General features: G+C 50.1%; 1 protein-coding gene across 1 annotated transcript; it reads right to left on the bottom strand.

Annotated features, from left to right (window-relative positions):
- Positions 1 to 1844: 1844 nt before the first annotated feature.
- Hapln3 (hyaluronan and proteoglycan link protein 3) lies at positions 1845 to 18815 on the bottom strand. The gene is made up of 5 exons (XM_032893389.1): positions 18631 to 18815; positions 9748 to 9929; positions 6274 to 6642; positions 3017 to 3319; positions 1845 to 2321 (listed from the first exon to the last, which is right to left on the bottom strand). Exons 2-5 carry the CDS (start codon positions 9869 to 9871, stop codon positions 2038 to 2040), a joined length of 1080 nt encoding a protein of 359 aa, XP_032749280.1. The 5' UTR covers positions 9872 to 9929; positions 18631 to 18815; the 3' UTR covers positions 1845 to 2037.
- Between the last annotated feature and the right edge of the window lie 2215 nt (positions 18816 to 21030).

Below are 21030 nucleotides of genomic sequence, written 5' to 3'. Positions count from 1 at the left end.
AGCTGAGACAGGTGCATGCAAAGCTCGGGGCCAGCCTGGGCTACATAGTAGATCCCTGTCTCAAAACAACAAAAGAAGTACTCAAGAAAGACTAGATGCACCAGGCTTGGGGGCAGAGCCTGTAATCCCAGCTACTTGAGTGATGAGATAGCCTAAAAGCTTAGTGGGCGAGTGCTTGACTAACATATGTAAGACCTTAGGTTCGATCTCCACTAGCAAAATGGGGTAGCATGTCTCCTGAGGAGTGTGATAACACAAGTTTCTGACTCAGTAAAACTGGAGTGAGGCAGAGGAATTTGAATTTTTAACAAATTCCCAGGTCATGCGTGACAGTGCACACATGCAGGACCAGCATTGGGAAATAAGAGGATTGGAGTCTAAGGCCATCCTCAACTATACAGAAAGCTTAAGACCAGCTCGGGTTATGTGAGACTGTCTCAATCCCTGCTCTCTCCCTTCCCCCATAACGAAACCGACCCATCTGGGGACTAGAGAGACGGCTAAGGGGTTAAGAGAGCTTTCTGTTCTTGCTGACCACCCATGTCAGGTGGCTCACAGCAACCCACAAATAACTGATTTCCAGGGGATCCAATGACCTTTCTGGCCTCTGCAGGCTTCTGCACACACATGCCCATACACACAAAAACATGCATGCACGCACACACATACACGACATAGATACACACACACACATACAGAGACACACACACACACACGCATGCACACTCACACACATGCACACATACATTTTAAAAAGAAAAGAAAAGGGGCTGGGGATTTAGCTTAGGGGGAGACCCCTTCCCGAGGAAGCCAAAGGCCCTGGGTTCGGCCCCCAGCCCCAAAAAAAAAAAAAAAAAAAAAAAAAAAAGAAAGAAAGAAAGAAAACCTGACTAAACACCTGATTGGTAAGCACCAGGAGCCACCTGGATGAAATACAGGTCTGGTCCCCTGAAGCATTGTTAGGGTGAGGAACGACACTCCACTTCAGCCTCTGAGATCTTCTAGAAAAAACAGGAGTCCATGTTTCATGAAAGGCATTCCCTATTCTTCTCCTGAGGCCCTCAAAACTGGGCCATCGTGGGAGGTGGAGATGGCGACGAAGGGAATCAGATCCCTAGTGGTTGGGTCAGCAAACCTGAGGCAGGTATGTTGTAGGTTAGACAGGGTCAAACCAAACCAGCATGCAGGGGCAGCCCGGGGGAAGACAGAGGACAGACGTCATCCCATGCTTACTGGGGGCTGGGATCCCTAGTCCCTGAGATTGAAGGAGACAAAGGGTCAGATCCAGGGGTCAGCTGGAAAGGAAAGAAGGAAGGAAGGAGATCACACACTACTTGTTGGCCAAATAAGGTACACACACCGAGAATCACTCCTAAGCAGGGTACGTGGAATGGACACCTAGACTCTTTGGAACCAGGAGAAAAGAAGTTCTCCCTTGCCTAAGTCCTCATCCACAAGTCTGAGGACCCTGTGCAGAAATTTAAGAAGTTAACGCTCAGCCTTCTGCCACCTATAAGCTGAGGAAACAGAGCTAGTCATAGCCATTGTCCATGGTGAGCATCTCAACACAGAGTAGACACTCAAAGGTGTCTGATGAGTGTATAACCAGTGAAGGCTGTGGAGCATCAGGGCAAAGCACTGAGAACTGTAGGACACACTGGTTCCAGAACTGTTAACACCTCAGACCTCAGGCCAGGTCAGGCAGGCAGAGCAGGGCAGAGGCTTCTGGAAGCTCCATAGGCTCTCCCTCAGGAGAGCACTAGTTTCCTCAAGTAGGGATGGCAGTTGTACCAGAACATGATACAGTGGACCTCAAATACCCCCAGAGAAGGATGCCAAGAGAATTAAGAGTTGGTCCTGTAATAATAATAATAATAATAATAATAATAATAATAATAATAATATCTTTAAATGTTTAAGTTGGGAAGTATAAAAACAATCCAAGAAGTTCCCCAACCCACAAGGGACAATGGTCCACCTGATAAGCACTAAGCCCCGAAAGTCAGGGGCAGGGCAGATACACAGCTGGTCACTGTGCTAGTGCTTGTGGTAACAGTAGACACCGTAGCGGGTGTTGGGGTCTGGGAAGCCAAAGGTTCGTACTCCAGGTTCAGGGGGGCCGCAGTTGGGTCGGGGGTGAACGATGGGGTAGCGGGCACTTCCGTCTGCCAGCCAGCCAGCATCACAACGATCCAGGCCACAGAACTTCCAAGCAGCAAAGAGCTGACCCACCGTAGAGATCTGTGCACCATCTTCCTGACAGGCCTCCCTGGCCTCCAGCAGCGTCAGCTTCTCAGGGTTCTCCAGGTAGTACACTTGCCCTGTGGGAAAGGGGAGCATTTGAGTACTACACAGCATAGGAAGCAGCAGAGCCTGCCACAGGCAGGGAGGCACTGCCTTACGAGAATCTGTGTCGGACACTTTGAAGGCCCACCTTTGCAGCCCTCAACCCACCATCACACCTGCCACAGGGCTGGGTTTGCTCTAGTCATTTCTGTACACCCCAATGGCATTCTGAGGGGGCACCCAACCAGACTGAACCAGTCTCTCACCTGCCTTTTACTAAGCACCTACTACATGGCAGTAGACACTTTTTAAACTAAGTAGCCAAGGAGGACCTTGAACTTGAACTTCTGATCCTCCTGCCTCCTCCTCCTCCTCCCAAGGGCTGAGATTACACGATGCATCACTGAACAACCTTCTGTTTTCCTTTACCTTGCAGTGAATGACAAGGACGGTGTTTCAGAAAAGATGTGGTTCGTCTGTGCTGACCCACAGCCCAACACAGAGTAGACACTCCAAAGATGTCTGATGAATATATAGCCAATGAAGGCCGTGGAGCATCAAGGGCAAAGCACTGAGAACTGTAGGACACGTTGCCTCCAGAACTGTAAACACTTCAGACCTCAGGCCAGGTCAGGCAGGCAGAGAAGGGCAGACGGTTCTGGAAGCTCCATAGGCTCTCCCTCAGGTAACCGTCAAGCAGGGCAGGTCTGTGCCTGGCTATTCCACTCACCCTTGAGGGCGGCAGCAAAGCAGAACACGTCATAGCGATGCAGGCGGTGGTGGCGCTGGCCGTAGCTGTGAAGCCCAGGTGCCAGACCCAGGCCTCCACAGGGCTGCCGGGGCAGCGTTATAGGGTACTGCACGGAGGCATCCTGTAGCCAGCCTGCACTGCACCAGTCTAGGCCTTCTTCCCACGCTCGGAAAAGCTGCTCAAAAGTGGCTACCACAGCGTCCTGCTCCTGGCAGGCCTGTTGGGCCTCATGGAAGTTGAGCTGGTAGCGCCCTTCGCGGGGCTGGTAGGGAAAAACCACACCTAGAAAGGAAGGAAGGAAGGAAGGTCTCAGAGGGGTTGACAGGAAGGTCTCAGAGGGGTTGACAGGAAGGTCTCAGAGCGGTTGACAGGAAGGTCTCAGAGGAGTCGGGAGGAGGGGGCAGGAGATTTTCACCCCACCAAGAGGCATGTGCATCCAAAACACAGACTCTCCTGGCTCAGATAGCTCAGACAAACGCCAAGTTCCTGCCCACTACCTAAGCCCAAGAGGAGCCTTCCCTGGCTCTCACCTTCCTCCTGAGCCTGAACAGAGTCCCCAGAAAGTACATATTGCCTTGTAATTAACCTATCAAGTGACATCCCCGACTACAGAACAGGAGAGAGGACAAGACCATCCTATTGTGTGTCAGACTCCAGGGGTGAGGCTTGGCTCCTCTCCCAGTCCTAAAGGTGTCTGCAAGTTTATGAAACACAGCAGTGTCTGCACACAACATCTGTGCATCGTCTAGGATACATTAATTTACCTGTTAACTGCTTACGATCCTGACGCCAAGCCCACAAAGCACTTCATCCCCATGGATCTGTGTGGTACTGAGCCTGCAGCGAGCTCAAGACTTAGCCTCTGCATTTGGGGCACAGATACTCGGTTTATGAGTTGTTTCATCTCCCTAATTATATTGTTTGTTTGTTTGTTTGTTTGTTTGTTTGTTTACTTGGGCATGTGCATGAAAACCAAGGAACAGCTCATAGCAATCAGCTATCCCCTTCCATTATATGGGCCCTGGGGACCGAACTCAAATTGTCAGGCTTAGCCACAAGTGCCATAATCTACTGAGCCATCTCCCAGGCCCCTCTCAGGTAGTTTAATTTTCAGACCAGATAGGAAAGACCAGCTTTGTAGATCATTAGCGAACACGTTGGTTGGTTGGTTGTCTGTCTGTTTGATTGGTTGTTGGTTGGTTGGTTTGGTTTTTGGAGAACTTGTGTCAACTTGACACAAGCTAAACGCATCTGAGAAAAGGGGACCTCAATAAGATCTAGCCTGTGAGGCATTTATTAATTAGCAATTAAGATGGGGTGGGCCCTGCCTACTGTGGGTAGGGCCACCCACCCCTGGGCTGTCAGTCCTGGGTTCTATGGGGAAAAAAAAAAGCAGGCTGAGCAAGCCATGAGGAGCAAGCCAGTGAGCAGCACCCCTCCATGGCCTCTACATCAGCTCTTGCCTCCAGGTTCCTGCCCTGCTTGAGTTCCTGTCCTAACTTCCTTCAGTGATGAACAGAGCTATGGAAGTATAAGCGAAATCAACCCTTTCCTCCCCAACTTGCTTTTGGCCAAGGTGTCTCATGGCAGCGATAGGAACCCTAACTAAGACAAGGACAGAGTCTTGCCATGTAATCCCAGCTGGGCACTAACTCGCAGCCCTCCAGTTTCAGCCTTCCACATACTGAGATTTGTGCCACCAGCTGGCTTCTTAATGTGGAAATGCCTTAAGAGAATAAAAGAAGCCAGGCAAGGTGGCCCATGCCTAGAATTCCTGCACTCAGGAGGCTGAGACTGGGGATTACCATGAGTTTAAGGTCATCCTGGGATCCCCAGGAGCAGGGAGCATGTTATGGCTGCAGGAAGAAGGATGGGGAACAGCCCTTAGTTAAGAGGCCTAAGGCCAAGGACACCTAGGGACAGGGGGCCTCCTTCTTGAGGCCACACACATGTTCCCCTCAAAAATTACTATGCTTGCAGGGCATAGTGGTTCACTTCTGTAGTCCCAAGACTCAGGAGACTGAGGCAGAAGGATTACCATGAGCTCAAGACCACTCTGGCCTGCAGAATGAGATCCTGTCTCAGAAAGCAAAAGCACAGAGCAGGGTGTGGTGTCACAGGCCTTTAATTCCAACGCTCAGGAGGCAGAAGCAAGCAGCTCTGTGAGTTCAAGGCCAGCCTGGTCTACATAGTGAGTTCTAGGACAGCCAGGGCTACAGAGAGAAACATTACTCAAAACAAACACACAAACAAAACAAAACAAGCATGTTTGAAATCTTACTCTATAAAAAGTTATGTATTCGTTTTTGTTGTTCTGAGCTGGGTTGAACCTAGGATTTCATTCACACTGGCTACCATTCTACCGCTGATGTATATTCCCCAGCTCAATTTAAAATTTGTTAAGTATCATTCAGTCCATATCAAGACAGATGGAGCTAAGAGTCCAGGAGGAGGCTCTCCTTGGTATGTGCTGTTTAGAAGCAGAACCTTGAATAAATGTCACCCGGTGGCCGGGCACCTGGCATAGCCAGGCTGAGAGAGCATTGAAGCCCATGGGCCCTACTGAGTGGGGGTTGGGAGGTATAGCAGTTTGATTTTCACATAAAAATCCAGAGAGTGCAATGGCTGGTTATATGGCTCACTGATAAACCATTTACCCAGCATGCCCGAGACCCTGAGTTCTTATCCCCCACACCACACACATAAAATTTCATACTTAAATATGAAAATCTAGCAGCAATAGGCCTGCATTCATAACTGGTATCACGACTAGCCTCAACTAAGTGGATTTCTTTACATGGGATGGGGTCCAGCAGTGTGCCCCAGGCGCTACCAGTCTCTACTGTCACCCATTGGCCCTGCCTTGTTTATGTATATGTCTTGCTGACTAACACTACTGAAACCTCCACTCTGGCTCCTCTGAGCTGAGGGACCAGCTCCCGTTTCTCTCTTTCTGAACAGGACTAAATGAGAGGGAATAGAAGGCAGTGCTTCTGGAAGTTGCTCCCTGTGTTCAAGTCCAAGCTCTGTCGCCTGTCAGCTATTATGACCTTAAATAAGTTCCGTGATCTCTCATTTCCTTCTCTGGAACACAAGGGCCGTGGTGCCATAATAACTTCCTTTTAGGGTTGTTTTAAGACTTAGACGTGCTTACCTGTGTAAAGTACAAAGGTCTATGCCTTCTCTGGGTCCTTTCCCCCTCCCTCGGGTCCCAGTGGCACCACTCAGGGCCTCACCCCGCAGCTCCAGCTCTACCAGGCCACTCTCATCTTCCAGACCGTCAATGACCTCACAGCGGTAGCGCCCAGAGTCCTCCAGCCGCAGGTCTCGAAGCTCCAGCGAGACCTCCTGCTCCTTGTCCTGCCTCAATTGAACTCGTCCTTGGTAGTCCCCAAAGGAGCGGTGCCTCTGCCCGATGGCCACCAGCACGTCTTGCTCTGGGGTTCCATTCTCTGACAGTTTCCACCACTTAACACGCACATGTCTTGGGGATGCCAGGGCTGGCTCATAGCGGTAGTGGCAGGGCAGGGTCACACTGGCTCCTTGGTGACTGAACAACGACTCCTCGGTGGTCTCCACCACTAACTTCACGCCATTGAATAGGCCTGGGGAAAAGGTGGGGCACAGATGAGACGATAGTCTTAGAAGGACCATCCATACCCTCGTCCCAAGCCCCTCCAGACTCAAGTGCTGTAGGATGCAACAAGAGACACCTTGCCCCATCCCCACAAGCTCCTGCTCCTCCACTACCCAACCACGTGACTTTGCGCCTACTTCCACTGAGCTGTGTGCACTGGCAAACGCCTGTAGAAAGGCTGAGACAGGGGCTGGAGAGATGGCTCAGTGGTTAAGAGCACTGACTGCTCTTCCAGAGGTCCTGAGTTCAAATCCCAGCAACCACATGATGACTCACAACCATCTGTAATGGGATCCGATGCCCTCTTCTGGTGTGTCTGAGGACAGCTACAGTGTACTATGATAAATAAATAAATAATTAAAAAAAAAAGAAAGAAAGAAAGAAAGGCTGAGACAGAGGATTAGCATTAGTCTGAGACCAGCATGAACTACGTGCAGTGGAACTCTGTCTCAAAAAATGGATGTCAGTTCCTTGGATTTGTACTGGCCTTGCCACTTGCTTGCTGCTTGGATGAAAGATGGAAATGATGGTCCCACTGTGCCTGCCCTGAGCCTTGGTGCCAGGAGCTCTTGTTGACTCCACCTTCTCTGGGGAAGGTGCCAGTCACTAAGAATACAAGCCCAGACTTGCCTGCCTAGAGCACTAGAGACTGGGGAAAGCAGAATGCTTCTTCCTCAGCTGACATCGTCCTACACCAACCACCTGTGAGCTTCTCCAATAACAGGTCATTTGCAAGTTCTGAGATGGATAGTTAGGAGACCGAGGGGACCCGAGGAAAGACAGGACCCCCTTGCTCTCCTGCTTCACATAACCAATGAGATGGTCAATGAGGTCAAGGAGCTGAGAATAAAGCTCAGTGCTCAGCCCTCCAATAGCCACCCCTGGCTCAGAGAAATGGCGGGAGCAGGGGTGGAAAGAACACGAGAGTCAGCAGATGGGGAGGAGTTGTGTCTTCTGCACATGGCGTGGCTATAGCTCTCGTGGTCTCGCAGTGGGTGTGGTGACCTGCATAAGATCAAGCCAGCCAGAGTTCTGGCATCAATGCAGGAGATACTCTTCAGGCCCAGTCCCTTACTGATGAACTATTGGCACTTGTTAGCTGCTAAGGGAAGAAGAATCACTTTCTACTGGCCCTGGTAGAATTCCGATGGATGGCCCCACGTAGGTGTACATACGGGTAGCATTAACTGGATTTAGAGGGTTATGAAAAACAAAAGTAGTCAGGCATAGTAATATACACCTTTAATCCCAATGTGCAGGGGCAGGGGCGGGGACGGGGTGGGGCAGAGGCAGGCCAGTCTCTATGGGTTCAAAGCCAGCCTGATTTGGTAGCATGTTTCAAGCCAGCCAGGGAAACATATTGAGACAAATATCATGCCCCTACCCCAAAGAAAGACATGTGCTTGAGAGGGCGACATTGAGATTTTAAGAAGTTGCAGAAGTAAAATGAGAGATAGATGAGATCACATCTCATTATATACCTTTATTAAATTCTCAAGAATAAAGGAAAAAAGAGGGAATCGTTTTCTATAAACAGCTAATAAGTCATACTCCAGCCTCTTTGTGACACTTACGTAAGGGCCCTCTGATTGATTTTTTATATCCCTACTAGAACTCCCTTCCTCAACTGCAGCTGCTCAGTGTTCTCCTCAAGGAGAGCATTCTGTGGATTAAAGGAAGAGGTAAGCAAATAGACCAGCACATCCCTCCCCTAATATCTAAGCTTAGCTATAGACTAGGTGGCTTCACAGTCCCCAAATCTCACATCCCAAATCCTGGGACCCTCATGAATGCTCTCCCACAGACAATCTTCGGTTCATCTTCTCCGGCTGCTTAATAAACTCTCGTCTGACCTAAAATTCTTTTTGCTGTACAGTCTGGTAATATCTGAGTGAAGACCGCACCCACTCACCCTCCCTCACTGCCACTCCCTTCCCCACCCCCAAGACTCAGAGGGAAACTCAGGATACACATGGAGTTGTATTCTCCAAAGAGACGCAGTCTGTAGGACCAGAAGAAACAGAGCTCACTCCAAAGTGCTGAGCGGCAGAGCTCAATTAATAGGTGTGCTGATAAGCCGCCATGTTTGGGGGAATTTGTTCTGCACCAAAAGCTAACTGGCAAGCTAAGCATGGTGGTTCCTATGAGATCTCAGATCTAGAGAGGTGGAGGTAGGAAAGTCAGGGCCTCAAAGCTATCTTCAGCTACACAGAAACTTCTAGGCTACCATAGGGAGCTAAGGGTGTATCTCAGTTACGAGAGAGCTTGCATAACAGGCACAGGCCCTGGGTTTAGTTCCCAACTGTGCGTCAAAACGGGTGTAAAACTGCACACCTGTAATCCCAGCACTTGGGAGCCAACAAGAACTTCACCAAAGGACAAGGCAGCTCCAGTGAGCATCCTGCCTTAAGTGTTCCTGAGACCCCTTCACTCCATAGTGGCCTCCAGAAAGCACAGCACGCCTCCTTTTCACCGTCTGAGCCAACTCTTACCAGGGCTCCTCCCAAAGATCCAGCTATCCTGGCCAAGACAGGACACTGTCAGAGCTCAGGGTCCAAATGACAGAACCCCCTAAGCAACAGAACTTGGTGCAGGAACACAGTGACAGCCATCTCAAAAGGCCCATGCCCAAAGCCACCCAGCCAAAAAGAGGTATGCATTCAAATTCACACCTCTGTGACCCAAAGTCCCTTCTGCAGGAGACACCAAGGGTAGCTGCACTCGGCTAGATCTTAAAGAGCTAGCAGTTTAGGGACTAGGGCCACCCTAGGAGAACTCGGTCTGTGGTACCAGCAAACTCAGAATATCTAAACCATCTCCTCGGGCTGGAGAGATGGCTCAGTGGTTAAGAGCACTGACTGCTCTTCCAGAGGTCCTGAGTTCAAATCCCAGCAACCACAAGGTGGCTCACAACCATCTGTAATATACATTAGATAAACCATCTCCTCTCATCTTAGAAGCAAAGCTAGTCCACCTCTGGAAGCCTAGACAGGGAAGATTCTGCTGTCTCCACCTCAGCCTGGAACCTGCATTTCACAGCAGAAGCCAGGACACAGGCCTAGGAGCCACCCACCTTCTCCATAGCCATTGCCCAGGGTCCTGCCATGCAGACCGTTGGAATAGTAGAAGCCGTTGTAGAACGGAAGTCCCAAAACACAGGAAAGTGGCGAAAGAAGGACAAGGAACAGCAGGCCCATCCTGGCCGGGATGGTGGCAATGCCAGGGTGTCTTGGATGAGGCTGGGCCCTGGGAAAACTGCAGAGAGAAGAAAAACAAGCCAATTACAGAAGCCCCACTCTAGCAGGCTGGGCTTCCTCTGTTCAGCATCCTTCATACACACACACACACACACACACACACACACACACACACACACACACACACACACACACACAACACATACACACACACACACACACACACTCATACACACTCACACACACTCACACACACACACACACACACACACACATACACACACACACACACTCTCACACACACACACACACACACACACACACACACACACACACACACACACACACACACACACACAAACACACACACTCAAAGGCACAGCACAGAGCAGCTCCATGTGCCAGGCACCGTCCTCAGCACAGCATGCAACAAGAACAAGCTAGAAGGAGTCCACCTTGTGGGGAAGAACTGTAGCCATGTTGTGATGTAAGCACAGGAGCCGCACACTGAAGCTGTTCAAATGTCAAAGGTTGTGAACAGCAAGCACTTTTTAAGGAAAACAGACGAGGCTAGAACAGAACATTGCAGAGCTGAGTTTCACATTTAGTAACAATAAGTCTGTACTGGAAACTTTGTTTCAACACCAAAATGTCTGGGTGTGGAGGGGTGTGACACTGTGACGTCTGTTTTAAAGACTAGATCAAGGTCAAAAATCATTTGTGACGTAAGATAGCTCAGTGGTAAAGATGCTTGCTGCACACATATGACAACCTGAGTTTAATCTCTGGCAGCCACATAAAGGTGGAAAAGAACTATTCCACGATGCTGCCTAACCCTAGCACATACACAGGCACACACACATACACATAAACTCAGATGCACATACACATACACACAAACGCACACACACACTTCCACATGAACACATACACGTGTACACATATACACATGAACACAAATGCATGCACATGCACATACACACGCACACACACAAACACAAACAAACACATACACATAAATTCTGTAAAAACAAACCAAAAAATAGAAAATACATCAGGGTTTCATATTAGCACAGGCTTGCCTCAAACTGAGTGTGTAGCAGAGGGTGGTCTTGAACTCTTGATCTTCCTGACTCTACCTCAAAAAGTCTTAGTAATCAAAGAATGATATTTCAAAAAACAAAGTAAACAACCTACAGCCCATGGGCCAGCTGCCTCTTTTGAGTGCCCACCAACATGAGAATGGCTCCCGAAAGTGCTTTTGTTCCTTTGATTTGTTTTGATTTGTGCACACCTATAATCCCAGCTCTGGGTAGGTAGAAGCAGGAGGATTGAGAGTTCAAGGCCATCCTAGATCACATATGGAGTTTATGGCCAGCTTGAGCTACACAAAGTCATCTAAAGATGGGAGCACCCAAAGGAACATTGAAGCTGGGCAGTTTTTGATGTGGAAGGGAAAGACTGGGCAGGGACAGGCATGAGGGACGCTCTCCATTTGTTCCCATGCATCTCAAGTCCACTGTCACCATGCATCTGTCCCTCTGGGTCACTTGCCCTGCCCCACCCCCAACCTCTGACTTCCAGCTGGATTCAGTGAGTAGGAAGCAGGGATAAGATGTGAAAGAAAGAAGACCCCACCCCCACCCTAGCGATTTCTGTCTCTCGGCAGCCTCCAACTTCTCTGCTATCCCTATAGTTGTTCTCTAGAAGTGATCCCTTGATTCAAATCTCCTTGTTGCAACCATCTGGAGTGAGTTCTGCTTCCTGCCCAGACTCTGACTGACACGGGAGAAGAAGGAGGCGAGTCAGTCAGCAGAGACTCTGTCTGAAAGCCTTGGCAGGAGGTGAACCTAGATGCCCAACTCTCTGTCCCGATAATGTAGATGGAAGGCTCCAGGCAGAGTCAGCTATGAAGACATCAGGCTTCAGGCAGGGTCAGACTTACATCTTAGAGCTGCCGGCCGGCCTTCTGGAGGCAGGCAGGAGGCAAGCTTTCGTGCAAGGCAACCAGAGTGCCCGCAGGCCTGTGCAAATAGAACTGTATGATTATCCTAGAGGAATGTGGGAGGGTGTTCAGGGTGTCATTTGTGACGACAAAGCAAAATGCAATTGCCACACTGATTGCAAACATGTGGCCTTATGAATGTCTGTGTACAAGATGAGAGGAGGCAGGGGCTCCAGAAAGAGAGAGAGAGAAAGAAAGAGGGGGGGAGGGAGGGAAGAAGGAAGATAAGGAAGGAGAAAGGAGAGAGGAAGAAGAGGGTCAGGCAAAGTAAATATTGACCTGTGAGAGACTCTGGAGGGAACATTCTTGTTCCCAGAACTATTAGTTCCTGCTGGAAAGGAGGACAGAGGGAACTGACGTTTGAATCCACTCTTCTCTGAATTGTATTTGCAGAAAATCTGAAGTCTAGATTTAGCACCCGAGCCAGACAGAGCCTTGCTAACACCCACAAAGCCTCCTGACCAGGAACTAGAAGATTCCTGTTGAAAACCATCTCCATCCACTCCCACCATCCCTCTGGATCAGTGGACAGTTTGTCCAAGGACACCATGACATAAAGCAGCATCACACTGGCATGTAGCCCTTACATATTCTCCTGCACACTGAGGGTCTTCTCTAGATCACTGATGTCTAATTCTGGATAATAACTGTCCTACTGCGTTGTTTAGGGGCTACTGACGAGGAGGGGGAGTCTATACATTGTTTCCACCTGACTACCTCTCTGTGATTGGTTGAGTGTACACATGCAGGTATCAGAGGCCCGTCGACCTTCACTGTGTGACTCTGCGCTAAATCTGCAGCCGTGGCGTGAAGATCGCCTGGCCTACTTCTCCCCAGCAGGTCTCAGTTTCCTCCTCCAGCGATGGGGATCTCGATACGGGCAAAACCACTTAGGAGCAGAAAAACCCTAGGCAACAATATCCAGGCCTGTAGTGAAAACTCTCTCAGAGAGGCCATGTCCTGATGTTCTTTCTCCAACCTGCTAGGACCGCAGTAGTCAAATGCAGAGAGATGGGAACCACAGCCATTCTCCAGCCTGGACACCCTCTACCTAAATTGGCCCAGGAACAAGTAAGTACCCTTGAACTTAAACCACGACATGTTGAGTATCCGTGAACATAGCTCGGGCTCACTGTGCTGAATACCCTTACGCACTTCATAAACCTATGACATGATCTTAGAGGCTTATGTGTGTAAATACTTGGTCCCCATTTGATGGTCCCATCTTAGGAGGTTGTAGAGTACGGCCTAAACACAAAATCATAAAACTAACTGAAAACATTATGAGATTTGGGGGGGGCTGTTATGCTATATGTGAGCAGGTGTTCATGGAGGTCAAAGATGGTGTTGAATCCCCTATAGTTGGAGTAACAGGAAGTTGTGAGACACTCAAGGTGGGTGCTGGGGACTGAACTCAGGTCCTCTGGAGGAACAGAAAGTGCTCTTTACTGATAAGCCATCTCTCCAGGCCTGTAATTTTATGTATGTATGTATGTATGTATGTATGTATGTATGTATGCATGTATGCATGCATGTATGCATGCATGTATGTATGTATGCATGGATGCATGCATGGATGCATGCATGGATGCATGTATTTTTAGTTTGATTGCATGGTTCTCGCACATGAACCTTGTAGATGACCATGTCGTATTTCAATGTTAAAAGGTTAGACAGGCAAAGCAAAAGACCTACAGTATCATAAATTCTTGCAGGACTCTGGGCCAGAGGGCGGGTCTTTCTGTCATGGGTCAAGGATTCCTCGGTCTTGATAGAGCTCCCTGAAGTCACTGACATCATTAGAAGCCAGCTCAGTTTTCAGCACCTATATGGTAGCTTACAACTCCAGCTCCAGGGAATCCAGCACCTTCTTCTGGTAAATGCGGTACACAGAGATACATGTGAGCAAAACACTCGCACAGCTGAAACAAAGAGATCTTTAAAAAGAAGAGGAGGTCCCTGTCTAAAAGAACTGCAGGGACAAAAATGGAAAAAGAAGACTCAGGGAAAGTGACCTGCCCAACTTGGGATCCATCTCAAGGGAAGGCTCCGAGGCCTGACACTATTACTCATGCCATGGTGGGATTATAGAGAAGAGCCCAGCATGGCTGTCCTCCGAGAGGCTCAACAAGCAGTTCACTGAGGCAGAAGCAGATACTTATAAACAACCACTGGACTGAAGTTGGGACCCCTGTGGTTGAATTAGGGAAAGACTAGAAGAAGCTGAGGAGAGTAGCCCTATAGGAGGACCAGCAGTCTCAGCTAATCTGAACCCCTCAGATCTCTCAGACACTGAGCCACCAACCAGGCAGCAAACTGTAGCTGGTCTGAGGCCCCCAACACATATACAGCAGAGGATGCCTGGTCTGGCCTCAGTGGGAGAAGATGCATCTAACCTTAGAGACTGGAGGCCAAGGGAATGGGAAAGGCAGGTGGGAAGATTCATCTTTAACCTGGACCACACCTTCTTCTGGGAGCCTTTATAAAGAACATGGAAGAAGGAAGCTCAGTCTCTGCCTGCTGATTCTCACTGCTCATGGCAAGTCCATTCCTTAATTGACATTAGAGTCTACTTCTTCAGGATCCCAGGGTTTACGGAAGACTAGCTGAGACATCCAGCCTTGTGGAATGAACGACTACTGGATTCTTTCCATTGGTAGAGAGCCTTTGTTGGACAAGCTGAACCACAGCTTGTAAACCAAATAAACCTTTCCCTAACTAAAAGAAGAAGAGGAGGAGGAGGAGAGGAAGAGAAGGAGCTGAATTTGTCCAAATGAGAAGTGTGCCCAGGGCTGAGTGTTGCTCCATGGTGGACTGTAGGGGGTGGTTCTGATGCTAAGGTACTGTTCCTCAGTTGGTTCTTGATCTGTCAGTAAAGAAAACCATTGCTGGGCGGAAGGTACAGGAGGAGAACGGAGTTCGCCATGCTTTGGAGAGAGAAGAACTAAGAGTCACGTGAGATCTCAAAATAGAGTGGCCATACAGGCTGCTCCTATAGGCAGGTGGCCAGGGGAGTTTAGCAGCTGAAGTTTAGGGCAGGTGAGAGAGATGGAGATAAGAAATTGATAAGGGAACAATTTTTCCAGGCAGGAGATCATAACACCCAGCAGCTGTACCAAGAAGACAAGTTGAAAATGTATGTGTGTGCGTGCGTGCGTGCGTGCGTGCGTGCGTGCGTGCGTGCGTGTGTGTGTGTGTTGTCCGAGGATTCAAAGGAAGCTGGGAGAGGACTGGTAGCTCAGCCACTTCTCAGAGCTGAAGTGGGTAACGTAAAACTACACGCAACAGTAGACCACTCGCCTGACACACAGGATGCCCTAGGCTAGATTCCCCTCTTCTACTTTTTGTTTATAAATTCAGGATTGCCTGGGAATTTCTTCATCTGAGTCCTGATTTTATTAGAAGGCTTCTGGTGCTAAACTCCCTCGAGACAGTCACATGGGTTATAACCGTCATCCTGCTTGTATCCTTGCATTGATATGGTGACAGTTGATCTGGGAATTTGGTTTAGCAAGGATTGGGAAACACCCCCATCCGTTTGCTCCCTGAGCTCTGGACAGCCACCCACAGGAGTCTGGATGCTAATGCACACCCATGGAGATGCTGAATGAAGCTAGGTGCTTTCTGCCAGCCTTTATCAGAATCCACACAACAAATAGTAAGTTGAGGAGTCAGAAGAGTCAGAAATCTCCACATGCTCAAGTACTGGGGAAAGCCTCTGCCACATCAATGTGATTCCCCACTGCGCTGACCTGGTACCCTTCATTCAGTCAGTCACAGAGAAGGTAGCCACAGCTCAGAAAAACCTGGAATTCTACAGCAAGCTTTCCCTCCAGTGACACAGAGTGTGAGTTCCCAAAGCTGGCTTTTCCAGCCACAGAGACACTGGAAACACTCACAACCTCCAGCCTGGACCCCAGACTAGCTCCCTGGTTTTTTAATGAACCTCATTTAGTTACCCTCCTAAGAGGTCCCAAACCATAACTGTAGCAGAGAATTTTATTCTCTCCATTCACTCCACAAGTAAACAGAGATCTGAATCAACTACCCAAAGACCACACAGCCAACAAATGACAGAGCAGGATTCCTTTTGCCTGATGTGAATTATGACCTATCCTCTAACGGTCAGCACACCTTCCTGGCTACAGTAACACCAACATCATCTTCATTGTTAGACAAGAGAACTGGGGCTCAGTAGAGCTAAGATGCATGCCTAAGGCTATCCTTAGGAAAGAGATGGGATTTGACCTAATTTCTTTAGCAAATATTGCCCGTGCCTCCACATGCTAGGCAGAGTTCTAAGCAGTAGGGGTTCGAGTCAGAGTGCTGCTGGGCCTCAGAGTCACAAAGGTGATGACAGCCACCGGTGGGACTGCAAGTGATGGGGGAAGATGGAGCAGGGAGATGGGTGCTTACTTGTTTATTTACTTTCAAAATAGGGTGTCATGTAGGCCAGGCTGGCCTCAACTCTTCATGCTGCTGAGGGTGGTCTTGAACTTCTGATCCTCCTACCTCTGCCTGGGGCCGCAGGTATGGAACCCAGGGCTGTGTGAGTGCTGAGCAAGCACACTACCAACTGAACCACAATCTGAGCTCTGGGAGCTCCTTGACCGTAAGTCAGGGAGACCTCCAAGAAGATGGGAGCCTTGAGAATCCTGGGAGAAGAGCATTGCAGGGAGAACTCAGAGGCCAAAGAGGCTGGAGCCCCAGTGGCATCAGGAAACAATGCCCACGTGGTGGCCAGACTGCATGGATCCCTCTTGGACTTTTTTAAAAAAAGGACAAGGAATCTTCAGAAGAGGCATGGTGTGAATCTGAGTTACGGTCTTCAAGGATGGCTATGAGCGACTTCTGGCCCCCAATCAAATGTGTGTCATCAAATCCACACCGAACACAAAGAATGGCCTCCCCCGCCCTAGCCCTTCTGACCTCAGCTTCCCTGAGCACCCGAATGCACTCCAGTCCGACTTTATTAGCACCATGCAAGTGGAGAGTCCGAGGCTAGCCCTGCAGGTGTGTAGCCTTCCACCAGGGAGGTGTCAGGACAAATAAAAGAAGTTAGCAAGAGATGTGCCCAGTGCCCAATAACAAATGGCAGGGGGAAGTCATAAAATCCGAAGATTCTGGTTTGCTGGCTTTGAACTGAGACTTTTGAGTAACCCTGGGCAAGTCATCTGGCCTCTTGGAATGCAAGCCCCCGCACCCCACTTCTGAGGCTGAAGACAAGGGAGGCCCCAAAATGCTAAGGTTAACCACAGAGCAAAAGCCTGGGTGGGCATCAGAAGCAATGTCTCATCCCCTCTGTCACTGATAAGCACCTCTTCCACTCTGTGTCAGCCAATAGCCTCTTCTGCCTAGGACACCAAGGAGACCGGCTGCTTGGATTCTGTTCTGGGTGTGTCCACTTACAACCAGTCTGCTCCTGAACAAGTGTCTGAGCCCCGTTCTCTTCATTCATAAACGGGCCCACTCTGCCAGTCAGAAAACATTCTTTGGAAGACCAAAGGGCAAAGTACTGGCAGACTGCGGACCACTCTCTGGTGCAGACAAGCCTCAGCAGCTGTGACTGTTAGCAGTGGGCGATTTCTCTCCCTTCTGAGCAACTAGGAGAGAAGCAGCCACCCCTGAAGCCACTCTCTTCACGGTGGAGGAAAAGTGATCCGCCAAGGCTTTATTTAACTCTGGCTAATATCTGGGGCGTAGAGGAGATTCAGGGACCACGATCACCAGTTCTCTGCCTTTTCGGGGCACCGCTGGCCAAAAAGTGTCCAAAGAGAACAAAATTAAACTGAATCCTGACAGGGAAGAGAAGATGTCACTTCTACCATAGTCTCACTGTAACTGAGCCACTGGTAAGTATTAGTCCCTTAGACACCGGCAGAGGGCAGGATCCCCCCCATCCCCCAGATACACTAGGCAAGTTCAGGAAGGAATTTGACATCAATGCCCCCTTTCAAATGGGCTTTACCAAGCCTTTGAAGTTCCTCCAACACCACCGCAAAGGGAAAAGAGGGGCGTTTTCCACCAGCATTACGGGCCTCCGGTGCCAGTCGCTGGAGGGAAGAAGGGCGCCTCGGGTCTTCGTCCCTTTCTTACTGGGCAGAGGCGCTCCCTGGGTCAGATCCGGAGGCCCTTGTCCAAGCAGGATCGCAGGTGGCTGGTGACCACCCAATGAGCTAGGGGTAGGGATGGGTTCAAGGGACTATGCCTTTCCTTCGAGGCCTCCTACTTGGATGTGACCAGCTTGCACCGAGTTTGCCCCGTGCATTCCTGTCCCTAAGGCAAACGCTCCAGGTGCTCGCTAGTGTCCTGCATTTTACCCCCAAGTATTCAAAGTAGACTAAAAGCACACATCCTCCGCTCACCCCAACGCAGGTTGTCTCCAGTCCCCCTACCAGCACCCCCAAGGTCTCTGGTGGCTCCTGCAGCATCCCGTGGATGCCTGGAACAGATCTGGTACGGTTCTACTGAGACAGTACCGACCTACTACAAGCAGAAGGCAGCAGACCTCGGATGTCCCGGAGGTTCGCTGTGGTTTTACTTCTTGGTAGCTCCGAAAAGGGTCGCGCGCAAGTCCGCTGCCTGTACGGCTACTGATGACATGGCAGATGAGTCCCTCCGTCCCTAGCTGCCCTCTGTTCCCTGTCCCCTATCCCTATCCTTCTCCGCAACCGCGGGGTCCCCTAGGCGAAAAGGGAGAAACCTGCATGCACAACAGACAGCCACCCCCCCCCCAACCCCCAGCCACGTGTACCGTCCCCAGCAAGTTCTTCGACGGCTCAACCCGCTTGGGGCCACTGCGACACGCTGAGGCCACAGGCTGTCCAGGTCTGAAGCAGCAGAAGAATTTGGGATCTTGAATGGCCCGAGAGGAAGCTGCTTCCAACAAACACCGCGCGCCCGCTGGACCAGCCCCTTAAAGGTACACAGTCCCTTTCCCTTAAGTCCCAAAGGCCTGGCCCCCGGAGGAGTAGCCGCTGTTAGAGCTGGAGATTCGAAACCCGGAGCTGCTGGCTGGCAAGATGTGAATGAAGACCCAGGAGTTGTAGCTGTCACATCTTGGAGGAGGAGTTGAAAGAGAGGTGGCAGAGAATTGTTTATAGAGGTGGGAGGTCCCATTAAAATACCCAGGCTTCCAAAAAGGGAAGCCCCTTTCAGCACTCTGCGGGTGGGCTATGACTGCCCTAGATAGTTCGAGAAGAGTAAGTTATGTATGCCTGCTTCCCCTGAGAGCTGAGGGATGACAACCTTCTTCCAGAGGCTGAGCACAGAGATAAATGGCTAGCCACACACATAGACCACCCCCAGGAGGTCCTGGGGTGGGATAAGTCAGGATAGGAGGGGCACTCCTCTAACAGAGCCCTCTTGCAGGGCTCTGACATCTGTCTCTCAAGCAGCCGCTACTCAGGATGCTTCTGTTTGGACAGGGTGTTGTTTTCTTTCCTGTCCAAAATGAGCAGGTCGTGGCCTGCATGGCCTACTTGTTTCAACAGAGAAAGCGAAGGAGGTCCTTCAGCAAGGGCACAGGGTCAGGAGCCAGGCTTTTCTAAATACACTCTAGATAGCACTGACTCCTTCCCTCCGTGTGTGTGTGTGTGTGTGTGTGTGTGTGTGTGTGTGTGTGTGTGTGTGTGTGTGTGTGTGTGTGTGTGTGTGTGTGTGTGTGTGTGTGTGTGTTTTTCTCCCAGCTAGGAACAAAACACAACTTCTGTGGACCTAAGTTCCCTCTAAAATGAATACCAGGCACACTGGCAAAGGGAGCAGGTTAGGGAGGGAAACAAACTGGATACAAGTACCAATGAGGAAACTCCCACAAGCCTCTGAGGCTGTGGCTGGGCCAGGCTTGGCATCTGTGCTCCGTACTCTGTCCTTTAGTCCCAGCAATGTCATGGATTCAGCTTTCCTACTTCCATTTTTTATATAGCAGAAGCCAAATGTCACTCAGAACTAAGATATGAGCAGATTGTCTGAACTGAGGCTTTAGGCTCCAGGCCATTCTACCATATTCAAACTTGGAGCAGGCAGAGGCAGGGGAGGTGGTCTCAGAGCTAACAGCGTCTGGCTTTGGAAGCAGACTTGTGATCAGCCAGAAGGGTCTGTTGTCAGCGCAAGTGACAGGGTGGTCGGTAAGCAGAGTCTGGCTGTCTGGACTGTAGACAAGAAAGGGAAAGAAAACCAAAGTCAAAGTGAGAGACTCTTAAGCTAGGATCCCAGAACGGAAACGTTCTCAAGGCTGTGGCCAACACGAGGCTACATAGAAAGAACCAAGAAACAAGCTTGGGCAATACTAGTCTCCCACACCATCCACCCACCTGCCCAGCAGCCCAGATAAAGTCTGGTCCACAGAAATGGCTGTGAAGTGTGGGCCAGGCAGGGAGAGGTGTTACTCCCTCTCCTGTGTATTTAGTCCCAGGAGGCAAGGCCATCGCAAGCAGTAGATCTAAAAGGATGCTTCTCCTATCGTCTGCTGGTCCCCAGGGAAGGCCAGGATTAGGAGCTGGGGTAGTGCTCCCCAGAAGGGAGGACTGGGGCCAGCAAACCCTAGAAAGACTCCTGAGTTCCAATCACAGGACTACAGTGCTAATGTTCGAGCAAGGCTTCAGGCTGAGAGGCCCTCAGGGTCCGGCAGTCTCCCACCTCTCTTTTATGAAGAGAGTACCACTGAGCTTCTTACTCTGTCCTAAGCACAAGAAGCCCTGACAACAGTGGACAGCTCTTATAAAGAAGCACTTTCAGCTGAGTGTTCCTGAAGTGCTCCCAGACAAACCTCCTTGTTCTCCCTTCAGCAGCCAAGTAGCTGCCCTTCTCCTTCCCAGAGAACCACAGTGTGGCTCCTGAAGCTCAGCTGGGACCTAACTCTTGAAAACCAGGGTCAAGACATGGCCAGCATAGCTCCTACTGGCCATTCTGCAGAGCAGGGCAGAGCCCCCCTTTCCTCCCACCAGTGGACTCTAGGAAGCATCATGTTCTCGCCCACAATCCTGTTTGGCAACTCCTCACCCTTTCCTTCCTTTCCACGTGCACCCTCCCCCTCCCCCGACCACGCTCAGTCTACCATGGCCCTTTTTCTCTGAAAGCCAGACTTCTAAAAAGAAAATGGAAACTACCAAAGAGAACCTAGTATCCAGGCCTCGCCCACCTTCCCAGTGAGGGA

The sequence above is a fragment of the Rattus rattus genome, chromosome 2 (genome assembly GCF_011064425.1).
Source record: "Rattus rattus isolate New Zealand chromosome 2, Rrattus_CSIRO_v1, whole genome shotgun sequence".
In the NCBI taxonomy this organism is placed as follows: domain Eukaryota; kingdom Metazoa; phylum Chordata; class Mammalia; order Rodentia; family Muridae; genus Rattus; species Rattus rattus.
This window is presented reverse-complemented; position numbering and strand designations above follow the sequence as displayed.

Bases quoted from the DNA above. Each gene is read 5' to 3' on its own strand.
- Hapln3 (XM_032893389.1), bottom strand. From the start codon at position 9,871: ATGGGCCTGCTGTTCCTTGTCCTTCTTTCGCCACTTTCCTGTGTTTTG. The intron at 6,643-9,747 runs GTGGGTGGCTCC...CCTTTTCCCCAG, and splicing joins GGGCAATGGCTATGGAGAAG to GCCTATTCAATGGCGTGAAG. The intron at 3,320-6,273 runs GTGAGGCCCTGA...CTTCCTTTCTAG, and splicing joins GGTAGAGCTGGAGCTGCGGG to GTGTGGTTTTTCCCTACCAG.